The sequence below is a fragment of the Leuresthes tenuis genome, unplaced genomic scaffold (genome assembly GCF_036924035.1).
Source record: "Leuresthes tenuis unplaced genomic scaffold, fLeuTen1.0.hap1 SCAF_23, whole genome shotgun sequence".
NCBI lineage: Eukaryota > Metazoa > Chordata > Actinopteri > Atheriniformes > Atherinopsidae > Leuresthes > Leuresthes tenuis.
Window position 1 is genome coordinate 3,834,005 of NW_027325377.1, and position 26,316 is coordinate 3,860,320.

At 46.4% G+C, this 26,316-nt stretch overlaps 1 protein-coding gene across 3 annotated transcripts in view; it reads right to left on the bottom strand.

Annotated features, from left to right (window-relative positions):
• The window catches only part of grip1 (glutamate receptor interacting protein 1), an 82,117-nt gene that overhangs the window by 33,111 nt on the left and 22,690 nt on the right, over nt 1-26,316 (bottom strand). For 2 of the 3 annotated variants that reach the window (XM_072377907.1, XM_072377906.1), the window contains exons 1-2: nt 22,984-23,484; nt 827-907 (exon numbers count right to left, since the gene is read on the bottom strand). In XM_072377907.1, the coding sequence (XP_072234008.1) occupies nt 827-907; nt 22,984-23,119 (217 nt within the window). In that variant the 5' untranslated portion in view covers nt 23,120-23,484. Of the gene's footprint in view, nt 1-826; nt 908-22,983; nt 23,485-26,316 lie in introns of those variants that run through there. The other variant, XM_072377908.1, reaches the window with a different exon arrangement.

Here is a 26,316-nt window from a genome sequence, read left to right on the forward strand (position 1 = left end):
GTACCAAATCCTAATTTATCCAACCATCCATTACCTTCCACTTATCCAAGGTTTGGTGGTGGAGGCAACAGGTTCAGGAGAGAAACCCAGACCTCCTCCTCCCCTGCAACACTCTCCAACTCCTCCTGGGGGATACCCAGGCGTTCCCAGGCCAGGAAATGCATCCCAGCAGGCTGTTCTGGGTCTATCCCCGGGCCTCCTCCCAGTTGGATGTGCCCAAAAATCCTCCAAAGGCAGGCCACCAGGGAGCATCCTAATCAGATGCCCAGACCACCTCTTTTCAGCCGTATTAGCACCTCTAACTGGTTAGAAAGCGTAACTGGTTTCTTTCTCTAACAATTGTTCAAATTAGGCCTTAAAGCCCAAAGAGTTCTTCAAACATTGTGTCATACTTTCATTCCTCTTTAGTGGATGCTCCACCAGTCCCTCTAAATTGTTTCCAAACTGGTTCCAAAACTCATTCTGGTTACAACCAGAAGTCGTGTTAGCCACTTTAAAACCTTTAAAGTTGCTCTGAAACTTCTAACCTAAACTGGTTTGGGTCCCCCCAACAACACCTGGACCAGTTCATCCCGCCCACTGACTCAGCCCGACACAACTGCTCATAATTTGAAGCTTTCCCAGCTCACAGATTGTGTTTTCTACTTGCCCTCACAGATTATCTGATTCAGCCTTCAGAAATAAATCATATGTAGGACACCAGCTCCAGGTGGGAGGAAATAAAGTCACAGGATGGAAAACATCAGCTGTTTGTGTGATCTATTTTCAGCTGTTATCCTACTGCTGCTGGAACCTAAACACACTTCATATGAGGTGTGAGTGTTACCTGGTATACTCTGCCTCCTGATTGCCAGCGCTCCATCAGGAGGTCGCGACCCGGCGGAGTGTTTGGTATACGGCCCCTCATCTGCAAAGCAAAGACAAACACAAATAATGTTACTGCTCACTCAGACCTGCGCTGGTTTAGAGGACTTCTACCAGTTCATTCATCTGCTTTCAGAGCTCTACCAGGTCCTTTAACTGGTCTGTAACTATCAGAAGCTCACCACAGTGCTTAATATCTGCAGGTGGACCACGTTCCTTTAACCAGAGACTTCCAGTTCAGAAGGTCTACCGTGCCTCAGAGCGAGGACTTACTCAGAACATGTCCTTTATTACAAGCCTGCATCTCCTTTACATCTCCAGCCTCTGCCGGCCCGTCCTGTATGCCGGTCAGCCCAGGCCCGGGTGTTGGTGGGCCTTCACAGGCAGCAGGTTTCCCTGCAGGTGCAGCGGTTGCCCTCAAGAAAGCATCATCAGCCGAAGAACTTGCTGCTCCTCAGAGTCATTCATCTTCGATTTCTTAGTAAACCCAAAATGTGCAAGTGGATTTGCCTCTTCTTTTAGACATGATGAATTTATTCTTTAGCACCCAAATTGAGCGTTTCTTTTTTAAAAATGTTTATTTAAAGATTAAGTAACGTTCGGTTTAAGACACAGCGCCCCCCAAGCTTTAATGGTGAGGCCAAGAACTGCACGCAGGCCGCCATCTTTATTAAAAACAGCCTAATTTTACACATGAGCCATGATTATGACAGTAGAAAAAGAACAAAAAACAAAACAAAAAGGAAAAGCATGGGAAAAAACAGCATTTTGCCAATATTTTAGAGACACCCCCCTCATGTTTTCAGGGGAGCTTTTCAGGTTCGGTACTAGAAAACGTTTAACTTCCTCAAAATAAACCCAGACTGTCATCGTTGTCACTTTGACGGCTTTCAAAGCTCTACAAGTTTCTAACAAAATGATCAGCAAATGCAAATGAAAGTAACTAAAACTGAGGGCTTTCAGATTGTCTTCCTCCAAATGGTAAACCTGTAAACCTCTACAAACCCACTGGCCCGGTTCCTTTAACCAATTTGGACCTTTACACGAAGTGTACCCAGACTGGAGAGAAAGTTCAGGCCAAATATTTAAACATAGCCCACGTCTGCAGTTTTCTTAGGCCCACAATTAGCCTTGATTGACCTAAACTCAGCCACATATGCACCAGACATGGCCCAAATCTGTATTTTCTGTGGGGCACGCCTGGCCCGAACAGTACTTTAATAATCATTTAATAAGGTAACATAAGAAGTTTTTTGTTTGTAAGCACCTTTCTGGGCACTCAAACACACCGTAGATCAACATTAATCAATCAAACAAACAGAAAAGGGTTGAAAAAGGAAATGTAGGACCAGTACAATGGTTAGAGTGAGTTATGTTTCGCAGAGAAGGTGGCAGGGAACTGGGTGCTGAAGCAGAAAGAGCAGCACAGTGAGGTGGCTGCAGGGGGGGGGGGGGGGGGGGGCAGGAGGCCGATGTGGATGGGACACATATGAAGGGCTGAAGCTGTGGACTCCATGGCAAAGCCAGGTTCGGATATTTTGGCTGCATGCGACCAATGCAACACCTGCCAGAGCCATAACCGAACCAGATGTGCCAAAAGTAGCCCAATGAGCCCCCAAATGTCAAATAACTGCCCCGGTGAAATGAAGACCCTGTAGTACTGTCAGTTTTGAGGCTGTTAACAGTCTATTTGTCTGTTTTTAAAGCTCTACCAGCAGTAAGTAAGTCAAAACTCAGAAGCTCGATCGTTTTTCTAAGTGGTTAAATGTGTCCTCTGACGTCAACAAACCTGCCTGGAGCGACTTCAGCTGATCCTCCAACTGCTTCAAAATGGAAAGGAGTTCCTGAAACAGCTTCTGACAACAGCTCAGAGATGTGCCAGGTCGTTAACAGGCTTCCATAGTACTCACCACCATCCTCCTCCTCAGACAGTGCAGAACTCCCACCACAGAAATACATCCTACAGCTAAAAACTTTTCTCCGTCTTCAGCGTCGAACGAAGCTCTGAAAACTAACTGCTCTCTTCTCCCTGACCGCTTTCTGCCTGCTGCTCAGTCTGAATCAGCGGCCGAGCCTTCGCTCAGGTCAGCCTGTCCTCAGAGAGACGTGACCTCATCAGCACAGCGACCAATCCCAGCGGGGAACACGGTGGTCTCCAGGTGATGTCATCACACAGACGTCTGACAAGATGTGCTTTTTGGTGAAAAAGGCGTGAAGATTTATGTGGATAAGAAGGTTTAATTGATTCATAGTGATAAAAGCTAACATTTAACATATTAATCATTGGTCAAAATGTAGCTGAAACAGTCTCAATGTGGATCCTGCGTTAAAAGACGACAGAAAACACACGTTTTGTTGTTTGCATAGACTGAGGAATGCTGCCGCTCCTGTCCTGAACGGGTTCTGTCTGCTTCCACTTTACCGTAGCAGCGCTTCATTTCGGTCGTCCGTTTGTCTCTAATTTATTCTAATCTGCTCTGGATCTGCTGTTTGGTCCCAGCAGCTGAGCTCAGAAGCACAAAGAGACTCCAGAAACGCACACACAGCAATGTTTCCACCACTTAGGAGGACATCACAGCGACTGAGAAGTGTTTCCTGGGGACTGAATCTTAACGACATCTACTAAACATTCCTGGATCCAAACCTGACCTTAAATCAAGTATTTTTAATAGAAATATTCATTATTCCGCTTTCAACATTAAAATCTCATAAATGTTACATCGTAACAGGTTTGTCCCCATAACACCAGTAACACAAGAACAAACACACACACACAGACCATAGCTAAGTGAAGATGAAAGCCGAGCCTCCTCCAGATGTAGGACAGCAGCATCGAGCTCATTCTGTCTCCATATACCGTAAAATGCTGCCTATCAAACAACACGGGATGCTGTGGAACATGCACTTATACATGCAGGAGCTCTATATGCTGGAATTAACATGGAATCATGCTGAGGAGATGCTAAAGGAAGAGATCTAAGTGGTCTTTAAACAGGCTTCGTTGTTGGAGCAGGAAATGCAGCTCAGCTTGTTGCCCTTTCAGCACAAACAGAGGAAAATACAATCGTAACATATGAGACGGCTGTGGAAAGGAAAAGAACGGCTGGTATCATGAGAAATGTCATGTTTCCATTAAAGTTTCAGGAGCTGCAGCTGATCAATGGTTCAATGATTAACTGATCCTCAGTCAGTGTGAGCAGCTCTATAAAAGCAGGAGTTCTGTCAGTTTAACACGATGCCAAGGAGGAAAGACATCAGCAATGATCTCAGAGAAGCAGCTGCTGCTGCCCATCAGTCTGGGAAGGGTTATAAGGCCATTTCCAAACTATCTGGAGTCCATCATTCTACAGAGAGAAAGATTATTCACAAGTGGAAAACATTCAGGACAGCTGTCAATCTTCCCAGGAGTGGACGTCCCAGCAAGTTCACCCCAAGGTGAAGAAGCCCAGAGCTACATCTCAGACTCTACGGGCCTCAGTTAGCATGTTAAAAGGTTAAAGGTCACACATCTCAGACTCTACAGGCCTCAGTTAGCATGTTAAAGGTTTAAAAAGGTCTTGAGCAATTGTTCTCCAGGCTTTCTGAAGGTCTTTCAAAGCTTTTTTTTGGACATTTTCTGCTTTTTCACTGTTTTTCCTATGAAGCATTCAGGCAGAAAAAAGGCTCCTAACTCAAGGGATGAACCAGTGTTGTGTCGACACAGAACAGACAACTTAGCAAAGAAGCCATTTTAAACTGGATCTTTAGGCACTTTGTCACAAAGACACATCATTTGTTCCCATTTCTTTAGCTGCATCTATGAAAAACAGCAAAGAAAACACAGTTTGACAGACAGAAAATAGGATTTCTGCAGCAACAAGGTGATTCCCAAAGAGCTATTAGCTGAAAACTTGGCATATCTCAGCGTGGTGTGCAGTGTGTCCTTAAAACATTTGAGGAAACTGGACAAGTGGAGGACAAAAGAAGAAGTGTCAGGTCTAAAAAACTATCTACAGCAGATGAACAGGATCTGAAAGTGATGTCCTTAAGAAAGAGGAAAAAATCCAGCTGTGACCTGACAGGACCTGAGAGATGCATCTGGACCTTCAGCTGATCCATCTACTGTTGGCCCAAGCCTCATCAGAAATGGTCTCCATGGAAGGGTGGCTGTCAAGAAGCCGTTCTTAAGGAAGGGAAACAGGGAGAAAAGGCTGAGCTGTGCCAAATGACACAAGAAGTGGACTGAAAATCAGTGGCAACAGGTCTTATGGAGGGATGAATCCTCCCCAGAGCCCGGACCTCAACATTATTGAAGCAGTGTGGGATCATCTGACAGAGAACGGAACAAAAGGCAGCCCACATCCAAAGAAGAGCTTTGGGATGTCCTTCAAGAAGCCTGGAGAACTATTCCTGAAGACTCCTTAAAGAAATGACAGAAAGCTGGTCTCAGAGGGTTCAGGCTGAGTTGGAGAATAAAGGAGCTCAGACCAGATATTCACTTTAAAGCTGCTGAGAACTGATAAAAACTCTGTTTTTACCTTTTTTACTTAAAGTTCGACCATGTTTCAGTGAAAACATAAAGACTTTTGCGCAGTAATTTGACTTATTTGAAGTTAAAACCTGAATGTTGTGAGTCAACAGAAAAACGTCCCATGTTAGCATTTGAGGTTTCACAGCCACAAGCTGAGATGTGTTCCTACTTGTATATTTAATACCCACCGAGGGTTAGTGTGACACAGTGATGCTCCATTTTTAATATCCTTATTTATAAGGCTCCTCAAGCCATGTTCAAAGATGAGTAAAAACACTCGACCCTTATCCTGACGTGACACAAAGAGAGAAAGCTTTGAAAGAAGGTTAAACTCAGGTTTTCTTTGCTTTGATACAGCTGCTCCGGCTCCAGATGCACGATGTCAGTAAAAAGATATTTGGTTGGAGGAGAAAACCTACTGGGCCTTTAAAAAGAGGCTGTTAAGCTTCAAAAAAATGATTAAAGTAATTCCCCAGCTTGATCCCAGGCCCCATGTGGCTTCCAGTGAAGAAGAGGGTCCAACATGTTCAAGTGCTCCTGTAATTAAAAAGGAGGAAGAAGGTGGGTGGACTGAGCTCCCGAAAGGTTTCAGTCAGACAGACGGGTCTGATTCTGCTGCCTTTAAACGGAAAACACTGCTGATTTCATTCAGCTTTAAAGGTTAAACGATATCAGCTGAGCGGGACTATTTTAGGAGAGAAAACCGGCGCCTGCGATATGTTTAAAAGAAGATGCTCGTTTTAGATCAAAGGCAGGTCTTTGTTCTTGACTTTAAGCAGGAAAGATGGAAACTTTCCCCTTTAATTAGCATATATATAAAGAGAAGGACCCCCACCCCGGCTGTGCTGCAGAAACTGAAGACGCCTGCCTGAAAAAACCTGGAAAAAAGCTTCATCTGGACACATTGTGACGCTAAAACACATCGTCGTCCATCTGCTTCTGCTCCATGTGTCAGAAATCCCTGCTTCTCCTCAGCTGATAAAACAGCTTATTGTTCATTTTTGAGGGACTTTTAGAACAATCTTGTGTTGTGTAGTGACAAATAGATTGATTTATGCCCCGCTTGTAGCGACTGCTGCTTGTTTTTTACAGATTAACTGCTTTTTGTGGCTTTTTTTAACACTACAAACAGCAACTTCAACCATTATTTTTCATTATTCACTATTTTTAGCTTCCTTATTATACTATTCAGCTCTCTTAACCCTTAAAGACTGCGGCTAAAACAGCAGCTGCTCTGAAATATTCAACAAGCTCGGAAACTTCAATCCAATTCGGATGCTTTGAAACATCTGGTACAGATGTGATTCTGGGCTTTTCAGCTGAGTTCTAGTTGAAAACAGCAGGAATGGATGCAGCCGGTGTCTAAAAGCATTCAGAGCCGGTGGAAGCCTGTTTAATCAGAGCCGGTGGGCTTCATTTCTCTGTGAAAGTACACTGTTGTGTCCTGTTTTTCAGAAGCACTTCATGTGCTGCTGCCTTGTGACTGTTTTTTATTGGTAATTTAATCATGAAAAAGCAGAATTCCATTGAAGCCAGATTTTTATCTGTTTTCCATCGACTGTGACTTGTTATTTGTCCCATAAAAGATGAATTTTTCCATTATTTCTTTGATTTATGTGAAATATATACATGTATAAACAAATGTAAGCTGTCACTAAAGCTCTTTAAAGCAGCTTAACAGAAGCTTCTTTAGTTAAATTCCACCACTGTTTATCTATTCATTCATATCTAATTTGACTGTTTTTGAAAGTGACATTTAGGGACTGCTGCTGCACTGATGTTATACAATCTTGGTTGCGTAATAATAATAATTCAATTGGATCTCTGTTGTCCCAGTAAAGCACGGCAGTGAACTTTAGAGATGCAGGAAAGAGTGAAAAAAGCACCAGAAGTTCCTGCGATGCACAAACAAATGAAATGAAACGAGCAACACGGCTCCTTTCATGGAGAAAACGTGACGTATGGACGTATCCTTGATGTCAAAAGTTCAGCTTTCCCTCGTCCTTTGGACACCAGCACTCTGTGAAACCAGAGAAAACCTCGTGCACTGAACAGGACTCATCAGCAGACAGCAGAGTTTGGAAATGTAGCAGCAAATATTTTACCTGAAACATCACAAACAGGATTCAGAAACCCTGTTTCATGTCGCTGAGGACGTTAAAACAGCCAAAATCAATGAGATTCAGTTGTAAATGTGGCTCTGCTCCATACTGAAGCTCAGTTTTTAAATGTTCTCTCTTGAATGGCTCTTACTGTCACAGTTTCAGTTAGTCTGGTTATGTATTCAGCAGACGCTTTTATCCAAAGAAGAAGAAGAAGAAGCTAAATAAAAGCTAACAACAAACTACGTCTGGTGCAGTTTGAAGCTTCAGGTGTTTGTTTCCGGCCCAGAACCCTCAGTGTAAGCGGTTCTGCTCTGTGGATCACAGTTGGTTCTTCATGCTTTGGAGGTGAAAACAGAGAGAAGTGCATCTAAATGGCTTCCAGCGGGGGTTTGGGGTCCCCAGGTGGGGGCTCCTGCAGCACAGGCTGACTCCTAAAGTCTGAAGACGTCCTGCAGCACAGTGGAGCTGGACGAGGGAAATCAAACCGGAAACAAACACCTGAAGCTTCAAACTGCACCAGACTCCCAGAGGAGATCCTCCAGATCACATGATCGCTCTCACACACACGTGCACGCACACACACACACACACACACACACTCGTGCAGCTTCCTGTTAACACACATGAATGTCAGATCCATGAAAAAGAGATAAGCTGCTCACACTCACTCTGAGGGTCTCTTATCCACAGCAACCTGCAGCCATCGACTGAATGAATCCATCAGGAGATCGTTTACCACGTGCACACACACGTGCACACACACACGCTCACACACACAGCTGGTTTTGGCCATAAACAACCACCTCTCTTCTCTATCTTTTCAATGTCAGCAGTTCACAGCGAATGACACTCGGCCAACATGCATGATGTCACGTGCACACACTCACGTGCACACACTCACATGCACACACACGCTCGCTCCCTCCATCTCCCGCTGTCCCTCTGTGTCTCTCTACCTTTGTTCACCCTGCGCAGGATCTGGCAGCGACATTTAAACGACACGGCGATCATGGTGAAGCCGAGCCCAGCGTTGCCTCCCCCCCCAGCGCCATGCAGAGGCAGCCGCCAAAAAAAGAGCTGCACCTCCTCCTCCTCGTCTCCTCCGCCTGTGGCTGACTGACGAAGGAGCTCCTCAAACAGACGCCGTCATCGGGCTCGCGAAGGAGGCGGAGAGTGCTGCAGATGTGAAGCTCCTCCATAAAATCAGCCAGAGGGGGGAGGAGGAAAGGGAAGGGGGGAGGTAGAGTCTGCGCAGATGGGAGGATGAAGACGAGCGGGAGGAGGAGGGGAGGGGAGGGGAGGGGGGTTGAAAGAGGCTGCTGTAGCCCTCTGCTGGTTTCTAATGTGTGTTTGTGCAGCTGGATGGAGGGATGGATGATGGAGGGATAGTAGTGGAGATAAAAATAGAAGGATAATATAATGAATAGAGAGAGAGAAGAAAGAAAGAAGAGAAGAATGAACAGAAGTTAAATAAATTCAGGAACAGGGAAACTAATGTGAAAGGAGCCAATAAAAAGAGATAAAATAGAGAAAAGATTAAAGGAAGTAATGAAGGACAGAAGGAAAGAAAGATGGAGGAGAAGGAAATAGAAATAAAAAATGAATCTACTGAGGTAAAGAAACGGATCAAAAGAAGGAAGACAGTTAAAAAGGAGGAAGATGGCTGTAAGGATCGTAAAATGAATGCAAAAGAAGGAAGGATGGAAGAAACTTCTTGAGTTAAAACAATGAAAATGACCCAAAAAGTCTTTGGAAATAATTCTGATGTCAAAGGAAATAAATGAGGATGTAAAATGTCCTCATTTCACCATAAAGCTGAGATTGTTTTACCAAATTTGAAGAAATGTCCTCGAGTTGTTGCACAGACGGCCCAAAGTTAACACCTCTGGTCTCAGCTAACAGGGAAACTGAAGGAATGTGACATCATCGCCATCTATGACCAAGAGCAGGAGGGTCGGTTTCAAAAAGAAAAGCTTTTTGGTTCTGAAAGACACCACAAGCGTCACCTGAAGGATGTTTCCGGAGCAGTAAAGCAAAGAATTATTACTGCTGGAGTAAGTTTTAGCTCCTTCCTCACAGCAGCCAGGTTTCTGGCCTCTGAATTCAGTAGAAGAAGTAGTTATCCTGACAGGAAGCAAGCCTAAAAAACAACAACTGTGGTGGACATCCACCAGAGGAAAACTGAGGGCTCTTCTTCAGGAATTACTCTCATCTCTGGGAATGTTTGGGATGTTTTATTCATATCTGGGAAGACACAGCTGATGAGTGACGCATGAATTCAACTTTTACGATGCAGAAGTTGAAGGAAAAACTCAAGAGAGCAGCCGAGCAATAAGCAAAAGATGAAATGTAATAAAGCTTCAGAACAAAAGGCGCTGCAGGCCTGAAACTCCTGAAGAGCAACAATCCACAGAGATTCCCAAATAACTGATAAAACCAACAAGAGCAGGAAAAAACAGGTCAATAATCCACATTTACTCCTCCTCCACCTCTGAATGGTGCACAAACAGACATAAACGGCTCATTCTAAGCTTCTAAAAACACAACTTACTGCAGATTACAGACTGTGAGAAACAGGGTGCTTCTCAGAGTCGAGGAGGGAGCTTTTAGTGGACTTTCAAGGGCATTTCTGTGCATCCTTGATGCCGTTTTTACACGTTGGAGAAGAGGAATCGAGGCTGGTTTCCAGTTCTTTCTAACAGCCGTTTTAGAACAGCTGTTTTAAAGGTTTTAAGGGTTTCTGAAGGACCTGAGCGATGGTCACAGTAATCCTTCGAAAGCAGACTTATTTTTGGTCTGTTTAGCCTAAAATCGACTTGTGAATGACGTCTGATCCTTTTATCTGCAACCAAATGGCTGAATATCAGATTTGGAACCTTGAATTTAATTTGTTGAGCGACTTTAGCTGCGTTCAGGTGGGATTAGCATCACAGGAGGCAGGAGAAAGGTTCAACTGGACAAAAGGAAGCACAGAAACATGCTCACATTGTTGCCTAATCCTTCTGAATACTTGTTTAAGCTGCTGCGTTTCCTGTTGTTAGGATTCAGACAAACAGTGTAAACAGTCTCTAAATTCATGTCTGTGAAAGCCTGGCTGAGCTGCCTCCTCCCGATGTCTGGGAGTCAGAACCAAAAGCACTTAACCCACGTTTTCATGACAAACACAAGGCGAGTTTGTAGAAATATGGAGCCTGCAGGTAAAAAATGAGTGTAAATAAAATATAAATATGATTAAGTTCCGGTTTAAATGTCTCAGGAGCTGCATTAAAACAGTTAAAACCACTGAGGATGTGAGGCTGTTTGTAGTATTTTCTTGACTATGTGAGCACCAATAAGAGAGCAGCTGGCGTGTTGTGTGTGTCGTATGATTGGCTGGCTGGAGGTGGGCGTGTCCTGCAGCAGGTAGTAGAAATATGGAGCCTGCAGGTAAAAAATGAGTGTAAATAAAATATAAATATGATTAAGTTCCGGTTTAAATGTCTCAGGAGCTTCATTAAAACAGTTAAAACCACTGAGGATGTGAGGCTGTTTGTAGTATTTTCTTGACTATGTGAGCACCAATAAGAGAGCAGCTGGCGTGTTGTGTGTGTCGTATGATTGGCTGGCTGGAGGTGGGCGTGTCCTGCAGCAGGTAGTAGAAATATGGAGCCTGCAGGTAAAAAATGAGTGTAAATAAAATATAAATATGATTAAGTTCCGGTTTAAATGTCTCAGGAGCTTCATTAAAACAGTTAGAACCACTGAGGATGTGAGGCCGTTTGTAGTATTTTCTTGACTATGTGAGCACCAATAAGAGAGCAGCTGGCGTGTTGTGTGTGTCGTATGATTGGCTGGCTGGAGGTGGGCGTGTCCTGCAGCAGGTAGTGAAGTGGTCAGAGATGTGGGTCAGTGTCTCAGCAGCAGATTACACCAGATTAGTGTCAGTCTGCATGTATTAAAGGCATTAAGTGATATTACTGTAACTGCAGCAAAATGCAGGTCAGCCAGCGCTTCCTCAGCCTGCTGTGAGCACAGTAACAGTTGTTATATAAGTGAGGTCTGACGGCTCTGAGCTGATCTGTGCTGCACCGCGCTGTCAGACTGGCTCTCAGATGCAGGCTGAGCCTGTACCGCCCCCTGCTGGAGAGTCTGCGGCTGCGCAGCAGGAAACTGCAGCTGGATGTGCCCATTCCACTCAGGTGGGACGTTCACCATTACTAATACTGATAATAGTACTAATACTGATACTATTAATAATACTAATAATAGTACTAATGCTGATAATAGTACTAATACTGATAATAGTACTAATAATGATAATAGTACTAATACTAGTACTAATACTGATACTATTAATAATAGTACTAATACTAGTACTAATACTGATACTATTAATAGTACTATTAATAATACTAATAATAGTACTAATACTGGTACTAATAATAATACAAATACTAGTACTAATACTTATAATAGTACTAATACTGATACTATTAATAATACTAATAATAGTACTAATACTGATACTATTAATAGTACTATTAATAATACTAATAATAGTACTAATATTGGTACTAATAATAATACAAATACTAGTACTAATACTTATAATAGTACTAATACTAGTACTAATACTTATAATAGTACTAATAATAGTACTAATACTGATACTAATACTTATAATAGTACTACTAATAATACTAATAATAGTACTAATATTGATAATAGTACTAATACTAGTACTAATACTGATAATAGTACTAATACTAGTACTAATACTTATAATAGTACTAATAATAGTACTAATACTTATAATAGTACTAATAACAGCCCTAATACTTATAATAGTACTACTAATAATACTAATACTGATACTAATAATAGTACTAATATTGATAATAGTACTAATACTAGTACTAATACTGATAATAGTACTAATAATAATACTAATAATAGTACTAATACTGATACTAGTACAATACTAATACTGATACTAATACCAATACTAGTACTAATTATAGTACTAATTATAGTACTAATTAATACTATTACTACACAAAACACAAGTGTCACCTCGTGTCTCAGGCTGAATCAAATGCGGTTCTGTGCTCAAACTCAAACTGGATCAGAACACAAACAGATCCAGAGCCAAAGAGAGCAGAACCTGCACAGAACCAAGTCAGGTCCAAGAACAACAACCACCAATGAGACCAATTACAAAAATGAAATCAGAACCAACTTAACAGACAGGAAATAAGCCCGGAGCCGGTCCAGAAACCTCAAAGGTATCAGGACCAGATAAAGGAACAAAAAGAGTCCAAACCAATCTGAACCAATCAGGGACAGGAGACGCTACCAGCCAAACAGAACCAAACACAAAAAGAGAGCTCAGAACCACATAATCTATAACAACAGTTCTGACAAATCCAGAAAGAACCAGTTACTGTGGATAAGATCCAGTAAAAGAATGAAACCAGACACATCAGAACCTTACAAAATCAGAACCACAGAAACTATAACCAGCTGAACCAACCAGAACCTAAAAACACCCGACAAAACCAATACTTGTCTGTGTGACAGAACCAGATCGATCAGAACAAACGCAAATCCTGACAGAACCAGAACCAGCAAAACCAGCTTAAACCAGAATTTTGGCTTAATGAACCAGAACCTCCAAAAAACAGCTGCTGGTCTGACAGAACCAGATGGGTCAGACTCAGCTGTGAACCAGATTCAGAACCAGCTTATGTGTGTTGAATCCAAACCATCAGAATCATCAGAACCTCAGAAAATTCTGAACACATTCTGAACTGGAATCAAAAGTGCAATATCAAGACAAAGATAAGGCAGAACCAGCGGCACCGGAACCAGAACCCACTTCCCTTTCTGTGACCGGAACCCTTCCAAACTTCAGAATCACAGGGGTGACGGAACCATTCGGACCTTTTTAACCGAGCAGTGTGAAAACACGCCATCATCAGGAGATGAAAGCCGCCAAATCAAACATCCGCCCCCCCACACGGCTGCAGCCGTTACCATGGAAACAGGCTGATGAATAATTGAGGGGAAAGAGCGACCCCGCGCCGTACAAAGAGTGATTCTGAGAGATGAAAGAAGTGCTCACACACAGAACCGAGCGCACCCACTCTCACGTTTCACAGGTTATCATCAGCGCCGCTGGCATTTCAGAACATCAGGGTGTGTGTGTGAGTCAAACATGAGGGTTTGAGTCACCGCTCTTATGCAAGCACGCACAAAAACACGCCGGGTGCTAATAACACGGGAAGAGGAGAGGATGGACGTGCAACCCTTTAATTAGTGCCCACAGTCACAGTCCTGTGAGGAGCAGATGGGTCAGGGCAGCAGCTCAGTCAGCCACACGGCGCCACGCACCCGCTGTCCGACTCAAGCAGAGGGAGGACACAACGCCACGGTTACAGCGACCGCCATCAAACCCGGGGCTGATAACCGTTATTTAAGGAGCATTTAAAAGCCCAGCATTTGCTTTTGCTTCAGAGATGTCTGCAGGAAAATGTGTTTGTGGCTGTGAGGGCAAGCCGGCCCCGTTCTGCTGCCCCAAAGAGAAAGTTCTCTGTGGTTCTGATCGAATGAGGAGCGCTCAAAGTTATTCTGGAGTGACCGGAAATGATCACGGACACGGAAAGCTGTTTAATGTTGAATAAAAAAAGTGCTGCTACTCTGATGCTCTGGGCTGTTTTCTTCAGTGCTTTTGGTCACAGTGAAGATCATAAAATGTGTCTAACTGGAACCACAGGAACCACCGGAACCACTGGAACCACAGGAACCACCGGAACAACCGGAACCACTGGAACCACAGGAACCACTGGAACCACTGGAACCACTGGAACCACAGGAACCACAGGAACCACAGGAACCACTGGAACCACAGGAACCACAGGAACCACCGGAACCACCGGAACCACCGGAACCACAGGAACCACTGGAACCACTGGAACCACTGGAACCACCGGAACCACCGGAACCACCGGAACCACCGGAACCACTGGAACCACAGGAACCACTGGAACCACTGGAACCACTGGAACCACAGGAACCACAGGAACCACCGGAACCACCGGAACCACAGGAACCACTGGAACCACAGGAACCACTGGAACCACTGGAACCACCGGAACCACCGGAACCACAGGAACCACTGGAACCACAGGAACCACAGGAACCACCGGAACCACCGGAACCACCGGAACCACCGGAACCACAGGAACCACAGGAACCACTGGAACCACTGGAACCACTGGAACCACAGGAACCACAGGAACCACCGGAACCACTGGAACCACAGGATCCACTGGAACCACTGGAACCACCGGAACCACCGGAACCACCGGAACCACAGGAACCACTGGAACCACAGGAACCACAGGAACCACCGGAACCACCGGAACCACCGGAACCACCGGAACCACAGGAACCACCGGAACCACAGGAACCACTGGAACCACAGGAACCACTGGAACCACTGGAACCACCGGAACCACCGGAACCACAGGAACCACAGGAACCACTGGAACCACAGGAACCAATGGAACCACTGGAACCACTGGAACCACAGGAACCACTGGAACCACAGGAACCACAGGAACCACTGGAACCAATGGAACCACAGGAACCACTGGAACCACAGGAACCACTGGAACCACTGGAACCACAGGAACCAATGGAACCACAGGAACCACCGGAACCACCGGAACCACAGGAACCAATGGAACCACCGGAACCACCGGAACCACCGGAACCACCGGAACCACCGGAACCACCGGAACCACAGGAACCACTGGAACCACAGGAACCACTGGAACCACAGGAACCACAGGAACCACTGGAACCACAGGAACCAATGGAACCACAGGAACCAAAGGAACCAATGGAACCACAGGAACCAATGGAACCACAGGAACCACAGGAACCACTGGAACCACTGGAACCACAGGAACCACTGGAACCACAGGAACCACTGGAACCAATGGAACCACAGGAACCACTGGAACCACTGGAACCACAGGAACCACTGGAACCACTGGAACCACAGGAACCAATGGAACCACAGGAACCACAGGAACCACAGGAACCACTGGAACCACAGGAACCACTGGAACCACTGGAACCACTGGAACCACAGGAACCACTGGAACCACAGGAACCACTGGAACCACTGGAACCACAGGAACCAATGGAACCACAGGAACCACAGGAACCACTGGAACCACTGGAACCAATGGAACCACAGGAACCACTGGAACCACTGGAACCACAGGAACCACTGGAACCACAGGAACCACTGGAACCACTGGAACCACAGGAACCACTGGAACCACTGGAACCACTGGAACCAATGGAACCACAGGAACCACCGGAACCACCGGAACCACAGGAACCAATGGAACCACTGGAACCACCGGAACCACCGGAACCACCGGAACCACAGGAACCACTGGAACCACAGGAACCACTGGAACCACAGGAACCACAGGAACCACTGGAACCACAGGAACCAATGGAACCACAGGAACCAAAGGAACCAATGGAACCACAGGAACCAATGGAACCACAGGAACCACAGGAACCACTGGAACCACTGGAACCACAGGAACCACTGGAACCACAGGAACCACTGGAACCAATGGAACCACAGGAACCACTGGAACCACTGGAACCACAGGAACCACTGGAACCACTGGAACCACAGGAACCAATGGAACCACAGGAACCACAGGAACCACAGGAACCACTGGAACCACAGGAACCACTGGAACCACTGGAACCACTGGAACCACAGGAACCACTGGAACCACAGGAACCACTGGAACCACTGGAACCACAGGAACCAATGGAACCACAGGAACCACAGGAACCACTGGAACCACTGGAACCAATGGAACCACAGGAACCACTGGAACCACTGGAACCACCGGAACCACCGGAACCACCGGAACCACCGGAACCACTGGAACCACTGGAACCACAGGAACCACTGGAACCACAGGAACCACTGGAACCACAGGAACCAATGGAACCAATGGAACCACAGGAACCACAGGAACCACTGGAACCACAGGAACCACTGGAACCACTGGAACCACAGGAACCACAGGAACCACTGGAACCACCGGAACCACCGGAACCACCGGAACCACCGGAACCACTGGAACCACTGGAACCACAGGAACCACTGGAACCACTGGAACCACAGGAACCACTGGAACCACTGGAACCACAGGAACCACCGGAACCACTGGAACCACTGGAACCACCGGAACCACCGGAACCACCGGAACCACTGGAACCACTGGAACCACAGGAACCACTGGAACCACAGGAACCACTGGAACCACAGGAACCACTGGAACCACAGGAACCACTGGAACCACTGGAACCACTGGAACCACAGGAACCACCGGAACCACCGGAACCACTGGAACCACTGGAACCACAGGAACCACTGGAACCACAGGAACCACTGGAACCACAGGAACAACTGGAACCACTGGAACCACCGGAACCACCGGAACCACTGGAACCACTGGAACCACAGGAACCACTGGAACCACTGGAACCACCGGAACCACCGGAACCACAGGAACCACAGGAACCACTGGAACCACTGGAACCACAGGAACCACAGGAACCTTTAACTTACAGTTCCTACCTGAACAGCCACAGAGCTGCAGCCGAAGCAAAGAAAAGCAGCATTTGTTCCATTACTGACAGCCAGGTGTTCCTAATGAACTGGCAGCGGTTTGAGGGGAATCAGAGGAGGAAAATGAGTCAGTTGTTCTTTAATTTAAAAGAACTAATTAAACATCAAATCCAAATAATGAGGGGAAAGCGCTGCGGCTCCTGAGAGGCCTGCAGATTAATTAACCGGGTGGATTTCTGCTCTGCTTTCAGCCTCTCTGCTCGTGTGTGAGTGCGTTCGGCGGCTCTGAAGATAATCAAGAGAAGAACGCCGCCTCCAGGCCGGCGCGCTCGCAGCCAATCCCAGCCAAGGAAAGAGTGGAAGACGTGGGCCGGAGAGCCGGCCGGGTCCAGAGGAGTCTAACGCATTCACACGTGGAGCTGGAGGCGGGCGCTTCATGGCGGGCAGTTAATGGCAGAATCTGCTGAAAACAAAGACGTTTTAACACATCCGAGTTCTGCAAATAGCTTCACCGAGAGTCGGCCTCCTTCCTGCTCCTTCATCTCCGTCACGTGGAACAGAATCCTGCTAACGGCGCCCTAATTTAAGGCATTAATTAGCACGTCTTTCTGTGCGAACAGCCGTCACATGACTGGTGTGAACCGCGCTGCCCTGAACTCTGCATCACACCAAAGTCACTCCGTGCAAATGTGTGCGCCGTGACGTTTCAGCAGGTAACGCGATCGCAGGAGGAGAAGCAGCTGTCTGCTCGGCCAGGTGAGACAGGTGACATCACCGATGGAGGCGGGGCCTCAGACCTTTGTTAGGCAAAGCAGATTTCTGTCATTTGTTCCAGGAAAACACAGCAAAGCAGCTGCGGGATGTGTTTCCAGGACACAACACATCAGTCACTTTAAACGTTTGTTTTCAGCTAAACAAAAGGGAAACGAACACAGCTGCCTCTTTAGCTCCTTTTCATCCAGTCCAGGAACTGATAAATAGGATAAATACGAGTGTGAGCAGCCTGTGAAGTCCAACAATGAAACATCATGGAGGGAAGCAGATAAATCCTTCAGGACGACCACGCTGGAGTGAGTCTAACCTCACTGTGATGTGGGTCTGCGGCGCTGAAACTGCCGCATCATCAGAGAAAACACAGAGCAATACCTCATTATAGTTATTTCTGAGTGTTGTCACAGTATTTATCCTGTTAGAAAAATTCTCTTAAAATTAGGCTCAGAGTCGCTGGATACGATTAACACAAAACATTTATTTCTTGCAAGAAAGAGACAAGTCTGCACAACCTGTCAGGAAGCTGGTTCAGAGTTGTCTCCCTGACAAAATGGTGCTCCAGCTATTTATGTTGTTTATGCTGATCACACAAGGTTATGGGAAAAGGTGCTTCTCTCCCCATTCATTATTATGGGAAGAGACGTTCAATGTTATGGGAAAAAGGCATTTCTCACCAGTTAATATTATGGGAAAGACTAGAACCAGAGTCAAAACACTTTTGCTTGAATCATAGAAGAGGAAAAGATGGAGGGACTCTTCTGTCATAGTATAACTATATAATTTTTCCAACAATCCACATCTCCTCTCCTATAAAGGACGTGTGTCAGCAGATCTTACAGGAAGCGCTGGAGCTCCTTTATCTGCTTCTGCAGAGGTCAAACAGCGCCCATCTTGGCTGCTACTCAGACACTTCGGGTCATTTCGCTCAGTGAAGCAGAACAGACGATCTGACCTGATCCTGACTTTCTTTTTCTAATGAAAGTCATCGTCTTTATTCTTTAGAAAACATCCCCTCCGTCAGCAGCTGCTCATTTGCTTAAGTCTGTCCTACTTTGTTTGCTGTTGGGCTGATGCTCTTTGTGTCTGAACATCATCTCGTTGGAGCTCAACTCAAAGAACCATTTGGGTTTAACAGAGCAGTTTTTCGGTTAAATTTGGATAAAAACCCTTTGAATCATGGCTGTTGTGATAGAATTTAAAACCGCAGCATGTCTGGGTGTGATGGAGTCATCTGTGACATCATGATGCCATGCTTTCACTAAAATGACTCATACTTTGTTTGCATGGAGCTGGAAACACGCCAGAGCAGTAAAAATAGAGGCTTTCTTCATGTTTCCAGGTGAGTGTTAACACCATGCAGTGTCTCCCTCTTTCATCCTGCAGGTGAAGCTGCTCTGATCCAAAAGAAGGACAGAAAATGATCAGAAATGGTGTAAATGTCTCATTTCTTCATGAGGAGCCTCGATGGTTAACGCAGGTTAAGCCAGTCGCAGCACATTCAGTTAAAGAGGAAATAAAGGACTAAAAACCGGTCTGAGGAGAGTGTCTGCGCCGGTCAGTCAACCGACTCTAAATGGCTTTCATATACAATCTCACGCTGTGCTAAACACACCGAGTTAGCCGCTGATAGCTTGGAGAAATGTCTTTTGGCAGCTCTGCAGCTCCCTCTCACAGAGGAGTGTTCAAAGTTCACTCAGTTTTTAGCATCTAAACACTTGTAATTATCAAATGAAATTAAACACTTCCACCCAAAGGCTCCATAAATATTCATGAAGGCGTTTGGTTTCACATTAGCATGATATTTATTCCAGGGAAAGTAGCCACGCCTCCTCCTCCTCCTCCTCCTCCGGTGCATCCTGCTGCTTCACCTCATGATAAACACCAAACACAAGCTTTCTTCACCAGACGCTCGCGGGCTTTAATCAGAATAAACAGTTTAGTGGAGTTCAAGCCCTGGTGGAGGGACGCAGATGTGAAGCAGAGTTCAAACATATTGCAGAACCAGCAGGAAATAACACGAGCTGCTGAGGAATTCTTAGAGGTACAGCACCTCAAAGTCTTGATCCAGCCCTCATTTCTTTTATGTTTACGAGCTTGAAGGTGAAAATCTGCTCTGAGCTCCTTTATTCTCCATCACCGCCTGAACCCCGTTCATCTGCTGTAGATAGTTTTTTAGGCCTGACACTTCTTCTTTTGTCCTCCACTTGTCCAGTTTCCTCAAATGTTTTAAGGACACACTGCACACCATGCTGAGATATGCCAAGTTTTCAGCTAATAGCTCTTTGGGAATCACCTTGTTGCTGCAGAAATCCTATTTTCTGTCTGTCAAACTGTGTTTTCTTTGCTGTTTTTCATAGATGCAGCTAAAGAAATGGGAACAAATGATGTGTCTTTGTGACAAAGTGCCTAAAGATCCAGTTTAAAATGGCTTCTTTGCTAAGTTGTCTGTTCTGTGTCGACACAACACTGGTTCATCCCTTGAGTTAGGAGCCTTTTTCCTGCCTGAATGGTTCATAGGTCAGAGTTAAGTGGATTAACAAAGAAAAAAACATGAAAATGCTCAGGTACAAGGACTGAAGATGAGGGAAAAAGCAGAAAACGTCCAAAGAAAAGCCTGGAAAGGCCTTGATCAGGACTGCTTGGAGGGAAAATGGAACTGGATCAGAACTTTATGTGTAGAAAATCAGTATTTGTATAAAGAAAAAAACATCCTGGAAGATTTGAACATTTGAGTCCTTCTGAACCTTTTGTTTTCACATGGAAAAATCCTGGAAAATCCTTGATTTTGACCAAACAAGCTGCAGGACGTCTGCTGCATGAAGGCGACATAAGTAACTTCATACTGAGCTTCGTCTCCTCTCAGAAGTGCCTTCAAAGATCCCGGCAGTCTGAATCTGAGACAAGAATAGCATCTGATTTCCACACCTGTCCAGAACACACACAGCAGCAGCTCCGTCCTAAAATAGAAACACACTCCACCCAGCCTTCATCTGCTGATCACAGTCAGCGAGCTGCTGATCAATTCGTGCTTTAAATTCATCACAGCAGATTACCCTTTGGGCTCTGACAAGGACCTGACTGCAATATAAATGCGCTTTGGTTTGATTACCGACGACATTTCATCATTTCATGCTAAATATTCAGTAAGGCCAGTTTGCATCTGCAATTTGCTGCTAGATTTAGTTCAGAAATGATTAAAAAACCTTTAATATCGATGGAAAATCCAACGTAGAGCTGACAGAACCAGGCTGGAGTCAACAGACAGAAAGAGATGAGGACAAAGAAGCCTGGTTGTCTGGAGTCTTGCTAAAAACTGGCCGCTTTAGCTGTGTAGCCTCTTAAAATGGCCCGAGAGGACTTAATGCATGCTTAATCAGGCAATTTATGATCAGATCGGGTTTTTAGTTTCACTTTATGACCCAAAGAGGTCCAGCAGTGGAGAGCTGCCGAGCAAAAAGATAAAAGAAAAGTGAGAATCAGGTCAAATAAAAAGGGTGGATGTTAAACATTGTAAAAGGCGAATGAGATAATATCTGAACACTTAACTGGACTCAAATGGTCCTTGACTGTACAGCTCAAACGTTCCATCTTTAAGAATACATTAAATCCCAATAAAGCTGCTCCCCTTCACACATCTTTCCGTTTCTTTCTGTCAGAAACATTCAGACACCCCCCAGACAGCTCTGAATAAAAAGAGTTCACCCTCTCACATCTGGCTCATTGTGTCCACAACTAGACTTTTTCCCATCATGCACCTGGCGGTGAGAAGCTGAACAACGACGTCGACCGATAAGCGGCTTCATGTTTAAGTGCAGATGAAACATCGTTTGTGCTGCTTCCATGAAGCTCCTCCTTTTCTACGGTCCAACCGAAGCCTTATTTTAGCCTCGTCGCCATGGTTACTCCCGGTCACAGCCTCCCCGGCTTCCTGTTTGGGAGCGACAACAGCGCACGTGTTGGTTTGAAAACGCAGAATGAGTCACAGATTCCTCAAAATGAGACTCAGCACTTAGGGTGATGCTGAACTTGTTTGATTTTGTCATGTTTTATGACCTTTTGGTGCATTCTTCCCGGTTTCATTCTCTGGAAAACTGTCAACGACCGTGAAACAGCTTGAAAAACCGTGTCGTGTATGACTTTAAAGCATCTCCAGACCGTCGCTCTGCTCTAATAAAATCCTGAGCCTCATCCGACGAAATCACCGTTAAAGCACCTTAAAGACAACATCTGTGCTGTGAATCCAGCTGTACTGACTTCTCCCACAGAGAAAGCCAGAAGCAGCAGCGTTTTCTCGGTTAAATGACCGGGCTGAACTCCAACCACAGCTCCACCCGGCTGATTGTGTGAGTATACGAAGTGTCTGACAGGTACAGCAGCACCAGGCCTCACCTAAAATGGCTTTAGACACAGAGAGCTGCAGCTGTTGAAGAGGTTTGATTCTTTTAACAGGAAATTTCTCCACAGAAACAGATGCTAATGTGTCAGAGACACACCTCAGGTGATGTCCTCCTCCTCCTCCTTCCTGCTGCTGCTAAACACATAAATGAATAATCCAGAATGTGAGCAGCGACATGTGAGTTTATTCTGCTGTAAATGAGCTTAAAGGACCTGATCAAACCTGAACTGCAGAGGAGGGACATCCTCCTTTGTTGTTGGAGCCATTAAAAGTTTGAACATGCAACAAAAAACTAGAGTAGAGCAACAATCAGAGGTGTGTGCTGGAAAAACACAGCATGTTAAACCTGGAATTAGTGTGTGTGTTTCCCACATTGTTCACATTCCTACCACAGCACACACTTCCTCCCTTGTCATTACCCACAAAGCACCTGGCCCCTGTCACCTGGATACCTGAGTGTGTGTAACTGAGCAGCGGTTTGCTGAAGACCTTCATCTATAATAAAACACACGCACATTTTCACCACTTCCGAGGACTTAAACTGCTTCATCTGCCCAGTTTGTCCATATAAACACACGCATGTGCTCAGAAGATGAGTGGAACACACAGTCGGGGTTAGCTGGAGTACCATAATCTGTTGATAAGCTCTCTCTCCCCATTGTGTCTCTGTGGGACTCACTCAGAAGGTGTGTGTTGTACTTGCTGGTGTAGTAGTAAACGTCTTCGTATCCTTCCTGGTAGTCGTCGTCTGCCCGGTACCTCCTCCCTCGCCTCCTCCTGCTCAGCAGGCGCAGCAAGGCCAGGAACCGCTCCATCCCCGCCACCGGTACCACACTGGGTCCCAACTGGGCCAAACTGGGCCAGGCTAAGCTAACAGAGAGCCTGATGACGATGTGAGCAAATCCAAAGAGGGAGTGAGATCAGGTTTCTTCCTCCTCCTCCTCCTCCTGGCTTTTTGCTTGCCGCTGCTGCACACACACACCTCTGGATATCACACACACACATGCGGACACATTAGCGAGCGTGTAGCGCACACACTCACACACACTCAGTAGGTCGTTCTTTGTGTTCTCTCCTCTATCTGCAGCCTTCCTCTCCTCCTCTGTTCTCGTCTTCTTTCGGCTGTTGGTGCATCTCGCCGGGCTCAGCCAATCACAGGGCTGGCAGCACACACACACACACACACACAGCGCTGCTCTTTAACACTCCTCCATCTCAGCCCTCCATTGTGTGCTTCCTCTTCTTCATTAGCTCCTTCCCTTCTTTGTGATCTCGTCTTGCTGCTTCCATCCTTCCTCTTCCTTCCATCTATACTCTCGTTTCCCACCTTCCTCCTCCTCCTCCTCCTCCTCATTCACACACTCTACTCCAGTGAGGGGGAGGGGAGGGCTCTTCAGGAATGGAGTCAGTGTGTGAGTGCTCTGAAACTGTGGAGGAACAGCAACGTTTGACTCCTGTTTTCCGCTGAATGTGGCGGGAAATCTGCATCCACCGTCTGTGTTGCTGGTGCAGAAACTTTAGAGCTTTCTGCTTTAACCTGATAAGAACCGTTTCGCTGCTTGTCAAGTTAAATGCAGACAAGCTAATAAGAAGATAGCTGTCAAACGAGACCGATCAAAACTACCCAGAAACCTTTTCAGCAGCAGAATCTTGACCGCTGCCGACAGAGTTTAGATATTCAGATGAAATTGTGCCACAGGAGCACAGACTGGAGTGAGAACAGATTGTAAAAGCAGGATAAAAGCTTATGAAGGGACATGAAGAGCATCCAGAGAGCACCTCCTCCATCGACTGCTTCTGAACTCTTTCATCGTCACACTGCAAAATGTTCCGACTTTGTGCATGAAGACAATGAAGAATGATGGTAAGCATCATCCCATGTGACTGTCCTGCCCCCACAAAGGCAGATCACCTCGTGTGGAGCGTCAGGCAACGAGCCAACAGCAACCCAACTGAAGTCTGGGATCTGACACATAAAAAGAAGCATCTGATTTTCTCTTCTTCAGCACAAAATACATCGATCAGCTGACACCTCAGTCGTAGGAACAGCAGGCTGACGGAGCAGGGAGGTGTGAAGGATGAAGAAATCATTGAGATGCGATCAGAAAAGTGTTGGTTGAGCTGAGGTAATATCTGCCTGCTGCTTGTGTCGAGCTGCTCATAAACGCCCAACATGGGAATCATCCCAGTCTCCGACCAAATCAAAGAGAGACTAATTTAACTGATTAAATGGGCTATTAATAGTGTTTTTTCTGTATTAGGCCCGGTATAGAACAGACTTGTCGAGCCTTCGGCTCATCTTAGCGGTCCGAGCCACTGATCTCATGATAAATCACACTGACAGGCTGCATGATGTAATAAACCGGAGTTAAGAAGTAGGTTCAACCCCCCCCAGCCCTGTGTGACGCAACACCAGCCCTAAAAAACAAACCTCCATGTGAGCCCTGCACATGCACAGGCCACAAACCCCCCCCACCATAAAGCAAAGGCATGGTTTGGCGCTCCAGTGTGGCGCTCCAGTGTGGCGCTCCAGTGTGGCGCTCCAGTGTGGCGCTCCAGTTTGGCGCTTCAGTTTGGCGCTCCAGTGTGGCGCTCCAGTTTGGCGCTCCAGTTTGGCGCTCCAGTGTGGCGCTCCAGTGTGGCGCTCCAGTTTGGCGCTTCAGTTTGGCGCTCCAGTGTGGCGCTCCAGTGTGGCGCTCCAGTTTGGCGCTCCAGTTTGGCGCTCCAGTTTGGCGCTCCAGTTTGGCGCTTCAGTTTGGCGCTCCAGTTTGGCGCTCCAGTTTGGCGCTCCAGTTTGGCGCTCCAGTGTGGCGCTCCAGTGTGGCGCTCCAGTGTGGCGCTCCAGTTTGGCGCTCCAGTTTGGCGCTCCAGTTTGGCGCTCCAGTGTGGCGCTCCAGTTTGGCGCTCCAGTTTGGCGCTCCAGTTTGGCGCTCCAGTTTGGCGCTCCAGTGTGGCGCTCCAGTGTGGCGCTCCAGTGTGGCGCTCCAGTGTGGCGCTCCAGTTTTGCGCTCCAGTGTGGCGCTCCAGTGTGGCGCTCCAGTTTGGCGCTCCAGTTTGGCGCTTCAGTTTGGCGCTCCAGTTTGGCGCTCCAGTTTGGCGCTCCAGTGTGGCGCTCCAGTGTGGCGCTCCAGTGTGGCGTTGGATGGAGTTGAAAGCACTCTGTTTTAAGGTTCACAAACTTTCTAAAAGCCGCACAGTGCTGAGCCCCGACTGCTACGACACCAACCGGTACATGTGCTATTTTTGGGCTTTATTAGCCATTAACCGTGAGTTTTTTAAGGCTCATCAGGTTAGTTTCCATCGCTGTGCTTGGAGTGAATAATGGAGCGTGTGTGGAGTGGCCAGCAGGTGGCGCTACACGTTTTATACGGCTGTAATAAACAGAGCGGCGGTCGCTAAGTGAAAACAAGCAGCCTCGATCATACAGGAGGGAAGAATCAGAGAACAGGCGTCATACCTGCTGCCTCCGACCAATCCTGTTACAGATAATCCTTCCAGGTGTTCTGGTTGACCTAGAGGCCAAAACCTCCCCAGAGCCAACCCGAATCCCCCCCCGCGCGGCTAATTCATCAGCGGCCGGACTGCTGGTGGCGATAAATGCAGACACTAAAGCCGGAGCAAAGGAAGCTGACGCCCTGCAGTCTGACTCAGAGGAGATGATCTGCTGAGATAAGCCCACTGCGTGATTATTGCTCTTCTTCAAACGAGCTGCAGACAGCGGCTGAGAAGCAGCATGTTGACAGATCCCTTTACCACCGATTCATTCAGAAAACCTTCCTGACCTGATTAAGCTGGATGTTTCCACACTGGCACAAATAACTGAATCAGGTTCATTACAGTTAAAATAACACGAGTGCCACAGGTTCGGTGGGAAAGCTGCATCCAGTCTGGCCCTAATAGGCCCCCCGTGTCTGAGTCCATGTGGGCTGATAATGAGGCTTTGGAGGGCGGCGAGTTGCTCCCATGTGGTGCAAAAATCCCCAAAAGGCCCAAATCCTAACAACCGAGTCCA